Source organism: Candoia aspera, chromosome 10 (genome assembly GCF_035149785.1).
Source record: "Candoia aspera isolate rCanAsp1 chromosome 10, rCanAsp1.hap2, whole genome shotgun sequence".
In the NCBI taxonomy this organism is placed as follows: domain Eukaryota; kingdom Metazoa; phylum Chordata; class Lepidosauria; order Squamata; family Boidae; genus Candoia; species Candoia aspera.
In genome coordinates, this window is record NC_086162.1 from 13,659,785 (window position 1) to 13,672,649 (window position 12,865).

At 44.5% G+C, this 12,865-nt stretch overlaps 1 protein-coding gene and 1 long non-coding RNA gene across 2 annotated transcripts in view; one reads left to right on the forward strand and one right to left on the reverse strand.

Annotated features, from left to right (window-relative positions):
• LOC134503215 (discoidin, CUB and LCCL domain-containing protein 1-like) overlaps positions 1 to 11,673 on the forward strand; it is a 36,848-nt gene extending 25,175 nt beyond the window's left edge. The window contains exons 9-15 of the mRNA XM_063311909.1: positions 1,433 to 1,554; positions 2,804 to 2,966; positions 3,101 to 3,193; positions 4,783 to 4,873; positions 5,668 to 5,705; positions 7,479 to 7,601; positions 9,821 to 11,673. Coding sequence (XP_063167979.1) covers positions 1,433 to 1,554; positions 2,804 to 2,966; positions 3,101 to 3,193; positions 4,783 to 4,873; positions 5,668 to 5,705; positions 7,479 to 7,601; positions 9,821 to 10,332 — 1,142 coding nt within the window. The 3' untranslated portion in view covers positions 10,333 to 11,673. The remainder of the gene's footprint in view (positions 1 to 1,432; positions 1,555 to 2,803; positions 2,967 to 3,100; positions 3,194 to 4,782; positions 4,874 to 5,667; positions 5,706 to 7,478; positions 7,602 to 9,820) is intronic.
• The window catches only part of LOC134503320 (uncharacterized), a 136,696-nt gene that overhangs the window by 83,730 nt on the left and 40,101 nt on the right, over positions 1 to 12,865 (reverse strand). The gene's annotated exons all lie outside the window — the stretch shown is intronic.

Here is a 12,865-nt window from a genome sequence, read left to right on the forward strand (position 1 = left end):
TGTACCGATAATTAGTATTGCAACAACTTCTGTACAATCCTGAACATTAAATGAATACACCCCTCTGAATGGAGTGGGGGCCCTCCACAAAAGCTTTAAAATGCTAAACTGAGATCAAATGAGCTTTATATACAGTAGTAACCTAATGCTACTTTGAAAATACTTATTTTTTTACAGCTTATAAATCACTTGTTTCCAGTTTTGTTCCTTTTTTCTTGGCTGTGCTTTTAAATAACAATTAAAATCAAATCATATCCTGGGAGCTCAGTGCTGGAGTTGGCCTCTTTTTCCTCCCATTTTGGCCTCCGTCCATCCAGTCTCTCTGCCTTGTTTTTCCTGGCCCTCCTCCCTTTCCGCCTACCCTGTCTTGTGCCATCCAAGAGATGGGGGGCGGGGGGGCGGACAAAACAAGTCAAATATCATATCCTGGCAAATCCCTTTGTTTTGAGATGCCTGAGGCCACATGAGGTTTTGAGTGGCCACCCTATAATGGAGCTTGTTTGATGAAGAAAATGGAGGCATTGTAAGACCGAGTGACTGGAGGCTGGGTGGAATGCAAGAAGGGAGAAGGAAGGTTATCCAGCATCTTTCTCAATGGGTGCTTGGCGGAGCAAGGAGTCAGCATCAGACATTCCAGCTGACCGGCCTGAAGCTTCTCAAGAATGGGTGCTCTGCTGAACATGTCTTCTGTGTTTTTTCCTTCTGACCACGCTCCTTTAGTTAAATGGGAAAGAAACTGCTTTTGATTTTTTTTCCCCTTAAAGGAGAGAAAATGTTAGAGAAATTCTTATGGCCCAGGGGTTGGCTTTGGTACTAATTTCTATTACAAGATGGCCAGAGGTGGTGTGAGTACTGTGTCTTTCACCACACGCTTGTCTCTCCAGCTGGCTTCCCAGCTTCCCTGCCACTATTCAATCGAAAGGAAAGACATTAAGAGGGGCAGCCAGGGAGTCTGCAGCATCCTTTGTCATCACAGAGTGATAAATTTCAAAGATTAAAACCAAAGGCCGGGGTTCAGCGATCCACACGGAGCATCTCTGGATTTCTTTTGTTTGCTTGAAAAAATAGATCTTCAAGGGTGCAGAGAGTCTGGAGAAGTTAGAGTAGAGAAACACTACTGAGCTGTTGTAGGCTTTGCTTGCACTCCTTAGAAAAACAGAACTGTCAGCAACTGGCCAATCTGTTTTAGTGCTGAGTCTAATCAGCATAGGTCTGGATACACATCCTTGTTTGGAATATCTAGAACAAACTTCCCCTACCTGGTATCTGCAAGATATCTTGGACAACCTGTTGTAATATTGTAATATTTTTACTTCCTCTTTTTTAGGTAGAGTTCATAGCTGGACAACTGAACGTAGTTCCATCGTTCAGCATAAACGTGCTTGACTTCTGCCTATAGTTTAGATACAAATTTTAACCATATCTATTCTAGGAATTATCACCAAGGGGTCTTCCCCTAAATACAATTACTACATCAAATCCTACCAGGTTCAGTTCAGCAGAGATGGCAGGAACTGGAAAATCTACAAATCCAGCAGCACCAATGAGGAAAAGGTGAGATGGACTAAAGTAGGCAACTGCTTTGAGGGGTGGAAAATATCGATTGCCACACTGAGGACTGATCAGATTGTGAGACCAGAAATGTATACAGTGAACCTCAGTTTAATGGACCAATTAAGCAGAGGGGATGCCCATTGTTTCTAAATGCCTGTTACATTCTAAAGCATGTCATTGTGGCCATTTATGTAATTTTGGTAATAATGTCATTATGAAAATGGTATAAATTGCCACAAATGAGAGTTTTGATACTTTTTGCCTCATTCAGGCTACCTTGCATGTAATAGTCTTGTCCATTATTTTGAGGAAATGTCTGAATGGAAGCGTCCATGGCATCTAAAGTCTGCTAAATGGGAGGCTGCTAAAGCAAGGTTTCATTCGACATCCAAGAGCTGGGCAAAGGCCACTGTTGTGCAAAACTGTAGTGAAAAAAAAAACAAACTATCACAGGAGTTAACAAAAGCCAAATACAAAGTGGGAAATCCCAAATTTAGCTGATATAAAAGCATGGCCAACTTAAGAGAAGTTGAACTGGAATTAAAGCTGGTGCATCGAAGTGTAAGTTTCTGAGGTAGTGATTGTGTTAAGAGTAGAAAAGAAATCCAAGGTCAGAAAGAAAGGCTGGTCCTTCAACTTTTGGGTTAATTAGAGGGCAACTGTAGAGCCAGCAGAAGAACTGAAACTGCTTTTGAAATTGAAAATTCAGTCTCTACAGGTAGTCCTCACTTAACAACCATTTGTTTAGTGACAGTTTGGACTTACGACAGTGCTGGAAAAAATCAACTTATGACCAGTCCTCACACTTATGATTGTCGCAGCATCCCCGCAGTCACGTGATCACAATTTGGGTGCTTGGCAACTGGTTCGCATTTATGACTATTGCAGTGTCCCACGTTCCCATGATCGCCATTTTCGATCTTCCCAGCCGACTTCTGGCAAACAAAATCAATGGGGAACTGTGTGATTCACTTAACAGCCGCTACAAAAAGGTCATAAAATCAAGTCAGATTTGCTTAATGACTGTTTCACTTAGCAACAAAAAGTCTGGTCCCAATTGTGGTTGTTAAGCGAGGACTACCTGGATGGCATTCTAACTAAAGCTTTTAATTCATGGGATTGTAGACCAACATCTCTGGAAGACAAAGGTAAGGAAGGCTACATTAGATTATGCCCCATTTGAACAGTTACGGTGTTCCTTCTATTTTGCTGACCTCTGTCCGTCCTTCCTTCACTGAAACCTTCCCAGATCTTTGAAGGCAACAGTGACAACTACCAGGAAGTCTCCAACACCTTTATCCCACCCATCCTGGCCCGCTACCTGCGTGTTGTACCCCAGAGCTGGAACCAGAGAGCTGCTCTGAAAGTAGGGGTGCTGGGATGCAAAACCCAGAAATACGTTGACACTGAAGGTAAGGTGTTCAGCAATATCTGGAGGGCTATAAGTTCCCCATCCTTGTTCTGAAATTGAGGTGGCTGATAGCATTAGTGGGCGGCGCCTACGATGTGGTGCATTAAAAGACTTGCCTGAAATTACTCTTTGCAGGTCACAGTAACCCCAAGGGGTTCCCCGGTGTGACCAACACCCCATCCATTTTCACTACAAACCCAGGAATAGTGTTCAGTCCAGAAAAAACAGGTAAGACTTCTGGTTCATAATGCCAAGAAATGGCTTAGCCAAACAGTCAGATGAGGGAGGGGAGGGTTCTGAGCACTTCCTTCATGGCCTAATTCAGATCTCTTTCTCTCTCTCTTTCACCCACACACCAAGTGCCTCCCTTATGATGTATAAACTTACTTAATTTAAATATTTATTCCCTGCTATTCGGCCTGAAAGATCAGAGCATCTTGATTAGTATGTGCCATCAGTGTCGACGCTCAGTGACCAAATACATACACTTTCTCCAGGTTGACCTGTCCCAAACCTGGTCTTTCAGGTCTTCCTAATTTGGAAGATCTCCTCTGGCATCACTGCTTCGGCCAAAATCATGCCCCACTGGCTCATGGTACTGTAGTAGCCTGTCATTCTTGCTAAGGTGAAAAGGCATCAACAGATCTGAAATTCTGATCTAAATTACAAAAGTTAACATACAAATGATACAAAGCTATAGGGAGCAATGTGAAAAAATATAAAGGAAATCATAACTATTGCTACTGACCAATACAATTCTGGGAAAGATTAAGCCGGGCAATTGGTCTCAGCAAGCTATAGACAGGGTCCCACAAATTGATTTTACCTCCTGAAGCAGTTGGGTGGGATTAGGATTAATGGGGACACGCTTCACTTTGACATACAACCAGATCGGTTGTCCCCAACCTGTCATTCTCCAAGATATATGAAATGTAACTCCCAGAATTTCCTTGGCCAGGCTGGCTAGCAATGTTAAGAGTTGTAAGCCATCTGGAGGATATCAGGTTGGGGACATCGATCTAAATTGTATTACCACTACATCTGCACATCACACTGGGCCATGCTTTGTTTTAACCTAAACTAAAATAAACCAGAAACAAGCCACAGTTGATTTTGCAGACAAGCAAAATAACCATGGCTTATTTGGCCAGTTTGATTCATTCCCACCCGAGCCACACACACCCTTTTTTTTTTTTTGCTGTTTTTAACTTGTATCTCATATTGTGGATAAGTTAGCAGCTGCTTGTTTGCAAAAGGAAAACCAGGAATAACCCAGGAAACCACAAACAAAGTCTGTGCTCCTGTCCACCTATCACACTAAGACTGGATTTATACTTTGCACTAAGCCCTGAAGTGGTTGGCTTGGTCAGGGAGCTAGCGTATTGTTTATTCTATTCCATTCCTATTCCATTCCTATTCCATTCTATTCTTTATTTAACAGCATTTATAAGCTACCACAGTCGGAGAATTAACGATGTTTGATGGCTTAAGGTGTTGTGCATACTGGTCAAAATGGGGTTCATTTAGTCAACTCGTGTTAAGTCAACCATGATTACATATGTAAGGGGAGTCCAGATCATAACAATGAAAACCAGCAAAAGATTTTCCCAGGTGTAATTTAGTGCCATGAAACATCCTGTAATGTATTCAATGACTGTGTGTTCCCACAATGCTATCACATCATCCTTTGCCTTCACATGATGCCTAGGATGCTCTGAACTGCAAACAACCATGCTGCAGAATTAGTCCAACCTAGAATATTGCTATGGGGAGTGGGCTAGAAGCAGCCTTTGGTGATTTCATCCCTCCCCCTGCAGGTTCCCCATTACTGGCGATGCTCCTGACTGGAGGTTCGCTCCTGGTTGCTGCAACTGTCTTGCTGCTGGTGTTCCTCTGTCGTAAGAAGAGGTGAGTGTTGCTCCTTCCATGCCTTTCTTTACCCCTGGAACTTTTCTGAACTCATCCCCAACAGAGATTCCCCATTGCTGCAGTCATGGGTCCACACATCACGTGAAGCTCAAACCCAGCAAGTCCCATTATCCAGCCTTTGGGCCACCTTTCTGCATGTTCTCCATTGACCTCAATCCATGGGAAGGCAACGTGATGATGGATGTGATTTCGGTCACCACCCAATCCTCTGGCATTAGAAAAATATTAAAACATCAGATTGCAGATGGACCTACTGCGAAGCACCAGACTCTAACATCCAATTTATTTGCAGCAATGCCTTTAGGTCCCAGGAAAGCACCACTAGATGGTAGGGAGCATAGTTGGAGTCCAGACATCATAAAGTTACTAAGCTTGAGAAACACTGGTTTAAAACGTGAAAAACCCTTTCACAAAAGCTGGGGAGGACCCAGGAAATCTTGGCCATGCTCACGGTCTGTTATCGTCAACACATCCACTGTGATTTCCAGCCCCTTAGAAAAAAGTAAGTGAGCCAGCCAGGAAAAATGGCCCCCACCTATTTGGACCATTACAGCATGTTAAATCCAGGGTTAAATAGTAGGCTCAGACAGACAAAGCGCCCCAACCAAAGAGGTCACCAATCTATTTTGCTGCTGTTCTGTGTTGCCTCTGTATTTTGTGAGTTAGACCTCCATCTCAGTACTGCCCAAACGGTGCTCTTACAGCCTAAAGAGACCCACTAATCCTCTGTGCTTTTCAACCCACTTGTTATGTGTCCCTTCTTCTCTCTGCAGGAAGGCACCAACCCAGAATGACGGCAGCTTCATCAAAGGTAGAGCACCTATTGATGCAGAGCATTGAAGTACAATAGAAGGAAGTTTGTCCTGCTTGGGATTAATGAGCAGATCCTATGTGCAAAACCAAACTGGTGCAGACACCCAGATTTGCTTATCTGAGGCTTTTGCACATCAGTTCGGAAATAATCTTTTGCCTTTTCACCATGCAGATTGTTGAAACTGCCCTTTGCGTTTCAGCACAGGAAGTCCTGTTTTTTATTACTGTCTCAGGATTTATTGGACGGATGCTGATGTGTTTTAAGCTGCTTTACTGATTTTCAGAGAAGAGGGTGTTGTTTTCTTCTTACAACCACACGCAACTTGGGAGAGCATGCTAAAGCGCAGCACGTCCTCAATAAATGAAGAGCACTTTCCTTCTAGCCTTTGCCAACTTTCCCATTTCAATTTTTTCTTCTTGCAGCCCCTTCATTTGATTTTGCTTTTTTGCAACAGTTGCATTAAAAGGAGTCACTTGCATTCTGAATGTGGATAAATACTCAGAATGTCTTTCTCTAAAGGGTTTTGATTTGTCCTATGGGCACTGATATTCAAAGCACCATGTGGATTTGCAAATCAACAACAATATGGGGGAGTCTGTAATGTTTGCTTTGCTGTGTCACTTCCATCCAGTTTGGTTCTTAACTCTGATTCGGAGGTTTTCAAACTTTTTCTGGCTGCAGAGTTAAATAGTTTTTAACCTATTTGTTAAAAAAAAAAACTTCCCAGAACTCTGGATCCAGAGGCAAAGTTCTAGTGATAGAAAATTGGCTGTGTTCTGGGGAACTCTGCTCTAATTGTATTTCCATGCTTTGCAATCAGTTTTGGACAATCAGGTCCTGCACCCTCCTTTTCACTCCTTTTACCGGAGATTAACTTATCAGCAAAAGCTGTATATTGCAGTTGGCAGGACACATATTCACAGTGTCAGCTGTGACTTCTTGTAGGATACTCCATTCCAGCCTTCCCAAAGCTGGTAACCTCCAGATATGCTGGAACTACAGCTCCGAGAATTCCTAGGCAGCAGGGGCAATGGCTCAGAATCCTGGTACTTTTGCCACATGGGAAAGCTATCAGATTAAGGGAAAATTGCTTTTAGGGCAGTGTTTCTCAACCGTGACAACTTTAAGAGGTGGGGACTTCAACTCCCAGAATTCCTGAGCCAGCCAAGCATGATCTTATTGGAGCTCAGTCACCAGCTAAGTTACTCCCTCCTAGTGCCAGCTAAGAGATCATATATCCTCTTCGCCTACACTTAATATTGGGCAGTGTAGAATCATAGTCAATCCCGTAAGTGTTCAGGAGGATCAATTCCAAAGGAATATATTTTAAGCCTTGATATAGAAGTCTCGCTGGAAAGCATGGCTGGCTGGGGAATTCTGGGAGTTGAAGTCCACACATCTTCAAGTTGCCGTGGTTGAGAAACACTGCTTTAGGGGAACAGGAAGGAGCTTTATTTTTTTTTCTTTCTTTGATACTTCTGAAAATACCGAGGCTTTACAAGCCTGCCACTACCTTCCTCTCTGTGTGCATCATACACACTACTGCTTTGGATACATGAAGATCTACACAGGGAAGGTGAGTTCATAATTAGCAGATAAGATTGATGGTGGTTGCAAACAGGCACAAGTCTTATAAAAGGAAAAAGCTTTCTCTATCCAACCCTTCTGCTTTTTCTCCAAATGTAATTTAAAAAGCAATTTAACTGCAACATGCACAGCTGCTTCCAGCTTCTGTTGGTTCCTTGAGATGATTCTGCAATTCCATTTTAGGTGACTTGATACCAGAAGCCAGCCAGGTATGTTCCAGGGGGAACTTGCAACTATCTGCCTCTGAAATTGCCTCCTTTCCTGGGCCAGCAACACCAGTAGATCTTATTGGAGCTCAGTCACCAGGTAAGTTACTCTCTCCTAGTGCCAACTAAGAGATCATATATCCTCTTCTCCTACCCTTAATATTGGGCAGTGTAGAATCATAGTCAATCCTGTAAGTGTTCAGGAGGATCACTTCCAAAGGAATATATTTTAAGCCTTGATATAGAAGTCTTGCTGGAAAGCAGTCTTAGGCAGGCTGGGTTTGCACAATCACTACACACAATGGCTGAGTGTGATGTGTGGACCGGCAGACAACTTTCTTGAATGACCTGCTTGTCCCTTTCAAATCAGATTAATTCTAAAGAAGGAATTTCTTGGCCCATCATGGAGCTCTGGAGCTATGCGTTTTATTGTCCAGAAGCAACTCTCACAAGCTCAGGCGTCATGTAATTGCAGTCTTGTGAGCAGCAAGTTTGTTCTTCTCACCCTACACAGCTAGATCTGAACACTTGGCCTGTTTAATCCTGGTCTCTCTCCATGATGCTGAGAATAGCAGGAAGGGGTGCAGAGAGACTGGGGGGCAGGCCATCGGCATTCCGCAGCAGCCAGGGGCAGTGCCATTCATGGGTCAGGCCAGGCTGGCAGAATGGAAGCAGAAAACCAGGAAGATTCCAGGAACAGCCCCTCATCAGCATGACAGAGACACACCCAGCTTTAACTGGAACAGGTTCCAGATCTGGGGATGGGTCAAGGGCTCCCAGAGGGCATTGGTCAGGACCATGGAAAATCAAGAAGCGTGCAGCTCAAAGAAAGGGAAGGAAATTAAGCAAACAGCCAAGCCCTGGCCACTATCTGTGTCTGCTTCCTTGGAGATCTGAAGCAGTTCCAAAATGAGTTATAAGGATATTTGGCCAACCAAACTTAAAACTAATGTAGCGCAGAATAAATTTTGCATTTTTTTCCTACCAGCCTCATTCAGTTTGATGAAAGAAGTTGCTTTCCAATTCTCTTCTGCTTTGAAAGCAAATAGGTCTCTCTTCCTTCAAAGTGGTACCCTCCATGTGCAAATTGCTCCTGCATCCTAGCCAGTGCCAGCCTAGAAAGATGGGAATTGTAATCCACACCTGGAGGGCACTAGGTTGAAGAAGGTAGCTCTTATATACATGAACAAATGAAGACTCTAGAACAGTGTTAGTAACCTTGGCTACTCTAAGATATGTCGACTTCAACTCCCAGAATTCCCCAGCCAACCATGCTGGCTGGGGAATTCTGGGAGTTGTAGTCCACACATCTTAAAGTTCCCAAGGTTGAGAAACACTGCTCTAGAAGTATATGGAATGAACACATCTTCTTCCCTGTGTTCCACCCTTTAGATCTGTAACAAGACAGACTTTGGGACTGTTGGATGATTCAGTGTGCCTGACACATTAGCCTCTCCTAGGTATAAAACAGATTCCAGGTTGTGCCAATCACTGCTCCCTTTGACTAAAAGACAACACTGTAGTGTCTATCCTCTTCTCCTAATATGTGTGAAGTCGAGCAACTACTTGGATTATTTCCAACACTGAATGGAATCTGGTGGTCTCTGCAGGAGACAGACAGAAGACAGAACCCACTAATCTGTATGAAGGGCTGGTCCCATAATTAGACAAAGGACAACACTCAGCAGATACTGAAAGGTAGTAATAAGGTCTTGGAAGAGAGCAGTGTCATACCAACTCTGAGTTAGGGAGATGAGTTGTCTTCTGCCTTTGCCTGCAATGGAAGATGAGGCCTTATTGCTGATACTGAAATAATAACCAAACCAGTTGAGAGCCAGTCTGGTGTAGTGGTTAAGGCACCTGGCTAGAAACCGGGAGACCATGAGTTCTAGTCCCACCTTAGGCACAAATCCAGCTGGGTGACCTTGGGCCAGTCAGTCTCTCTCAGCCCTAGGAAGGAGGCAAGGGCAAATCACTTCCAAAAACCTTGCCAAGAGAACTGCAAGGACTTGTCCAGGCAGTCTTCAAGAACAACATGATTGAACGGATAAAAAAAATCAGTCCAGTCAGCTTTTTTACATGGAATGGGTATGGGCAACTTCTCATTCTTTGCTTTAAGAAATCCAGCCTTCCCCAAGCAGCCTTGGGCATCTGATGAGATGCCCTGAAAAGCAGAAAAATCCTTATGTTAGTCAAGCCGGAGCTAGCCTTTAGAGCTGTCACTTAGCATTCTCACAACATACTTGGGGCTTCCAGAGTCACATCTCTGACATCCCAGAGGAATGTCTCATTCTTCCCTCACCCTCTCCTCCTTTGCAGAATATGCCGAGCCAGACTTGGTTCAGGTCAGCCCCAGCTGCCAGGCGGCCCAGTCCACCTTCAAGCCTGCCGTGGACGAAGGTTACACGCTCCCACTGGTGGCCAATCCCTACAACGTGCCGGGCAGGCAGCACGAGTACACCGAACCCTTGCCGCTGGAGCCCGAATACGCCACCCCTTTCATCGAGCAGCCTGCAGGGCTGGAGAGAGGCCCTTGCAGGATGAACTTCTGTGCCAAAATGCTCCCTTTCTCCCAAAGCCTGGGGGGCGCCCTAGCCCCACTGGGGGCCCCCAAAGCCTCACTGCAATATGACTTCCCAACTCAGTGGCCGGTGGAGAAGCTGGACAGCCGAGTGGGTGAGGCTGGCCAGCAGGAAGGGTCCGTCCAAACTGACCCTCGCTGCCCGCGTCCTCCAAGCCCAGGAGAGAGGGCCCGTATGGCCTCGTTGCAGAGCCACTATTTCCAACAGAGGAACTCCCCCTATGAACATGTCTATCACAAGCCCTTGTGAGCCCTGCAGACGCCCACTCCTGTGGCTGTGAAAAAGGCGGTCCCTGTTGAATGACCCAAAGCTTCATGCCAAGTTCAGCTCAAGTTCAAAATTGTGCGACTCGTCATGGCTCTTCCATGTCGTAGGCAAGAGGTCTGGCCAACCAGTTGCTGCCCAATCCTTTTTTAAAGCAAGGATATACTCCAGTAGTTAAAGCTGGGACCTTCTTCCTATGGAATTTGCATTCAGCTCCTTGCTGTGCTCCTAGGCTGGCCCAGTTGTTTTGCAAAGAAGATGATGCCACCGTGTCTCCTTCAAGGGGCAAACATTGACCAGCGAGGGGATTAAATCTTCCTTGGATGCTGCTGATGGAACTGTATTTTCCAGTGCAGACTAGGTTGGGAACACAGGACAACTGGACAGGCACACAATTTTTCCTCCCCACATATTTTGCTACCTCCTAGGATTTGCCACCTGAGGACACCGCCTCACTCTACCTAATGGCAGGTCCAGCTGATACTTCTGCAAAGGACAGTGGTTCAGTTTATCCTGATTACCTTCTGTACCCAGGCTGGGGAACTTTCCAACTAAGACTCAAGTTGTTAAATTCAGGAGAATGACAAGTACCCCAACAGTCCTTGGTTGCCCGCACCATAGTCCAAAAACAACAGTGAGGAGTGGGGGCGATGAATTGCATCTATCATTTCTTTTGGCTCCATTGCAGATATAATTATTAATGACCCAAGCGCATCATGATTTGAGAGTCCCAGATGGAAGGAAAGAGCCAAACTTCATTCTGGGGAGCTCATTAAACTTACTTTCTATTATTCCCTTGAAAAATATTTTGTAACTGAATTTTAAAAACCTGCTTTTTTTTCCGTCTTCCCCGCCATCTATTACTAACAAATCCACTTTTGAGTTGTTAATATTTGTTCCTATTCAGAAATGAAAAATCAAAAGGTTTCCCTATGTGTAGACAAAATGTGCATTAATGCCCAAATGCAGTTTAATGCCCAAATGTAAACATCAATATCCACGAGAGATTTCCAAGAAAGAGGACCTGACAGCTTGTGTGATCATTACAAGCTTTATTAAAGGTAAATACAGGAGTAAACACACAATACTCCCTGGGACAGACAACATGTATGCATGCTGTGGCTAGTCTGTGCCAAGGGGCTGGTTTGTAAAACTTTTATAACCACTTGCAAAACAAAATGTATGAGAGCTTACTGGTGAAATGCCCTTCCTGTGAACCCCTCAGTGTCTCTGCACCTGGCATTACCTCAGTGTGCATTCCCAGATACAGTGGGTGCCGTGCTGTGCATCTTATTTTTTATACTAAAAATTCATGCAGTGGTTAAACATGCCATTAGTGTGGTTCAATGTATACACACTCACATGCCTCTCACCATAACAAAAAAACACAGGGATGGGGATTCTCTGACCTCCCATATTATTTATTTAAATCTATCATGGCCGCTCACTGCCATAGATTCTGGGTGGCTGACAAATACCAACCAATAAAAGCAGTTAAAACATACATCGCAGGCAACCTGACTAAAACCACCATAACAGTAAAAAATCAAGCCAGAGGCCCCACAAACACATCAACCCCAGGCCTGAGGCCAAAGCCAGGTCTTAAGAGCTTTTCGGAAGCCCAGGAGAGAGGGTGGTGTCCGTATCTCTGGGGGGATGCTGTTCCAGAGGGTGAGGGCCGTGACAAGGCACACTTCCTTGGTCCCATAATGTTTAATAGAAGGGACCTGGAGTATACCACTCTGCTGTATTGGGTGGGCAGAAACAGTTGGGAATAGGTCGTCCCTTGGGTATCCATGCCCTGCGCCATACAGGGCTTTATAGGTAACGACCATATGTGGCTCAACTTGAGTTCCTTGCAGCCCCAGCCACTGTGGCCAACAGTGAAGGAACACTGTGGGTCAGCAACATTTAGAAGACCACAGGCTCCCCAGCCCCACTGCCAGTGAAGAATATTCATATATTTCCAGGGGGCTAGTCAGAGAGGTAATTGAGAGACTGCACAACCACAACTAGATCCTCCTCTTACACCATGAGAATTACTATAGTGAACTGCTGTACTTCAAAAGATATTCTTCCTTGATCTCAGGAATGAGCAGAGACTTCGTAACACTGGGTGAAGAGTTATTTACAAAGATGGGGTTTGTACCACCAAAATAAAAAAAAAGGTATCACTTTCAAATCAAGCTAAGCTGATGACAACATGGGACCATCCCATGGCCAACACAGAGAAGTCATTTGCTATCTTCTGGGATTTTTTTTTTTCAATTCCACAGTCTAGTCTACAGTCCTGGACCCTTGTGGTCTCCTAGCAAAGTACTAAGCAAGTCAAACCAGATTTAGCTTAAGGTTGACCCGTACTGCTAACTAGCTTAATCTTCAAACTGCAGCTGGTCATAATACGGTTTGTTTGGCTTCAGAGTAGCACATTATTTGAAGTTGGCCATTGTACACGCCATAGGCTTTATTCCTGGGCATTATTTGGGAGCCAGTTCAGTATGGTGGTAAAGACACCAGG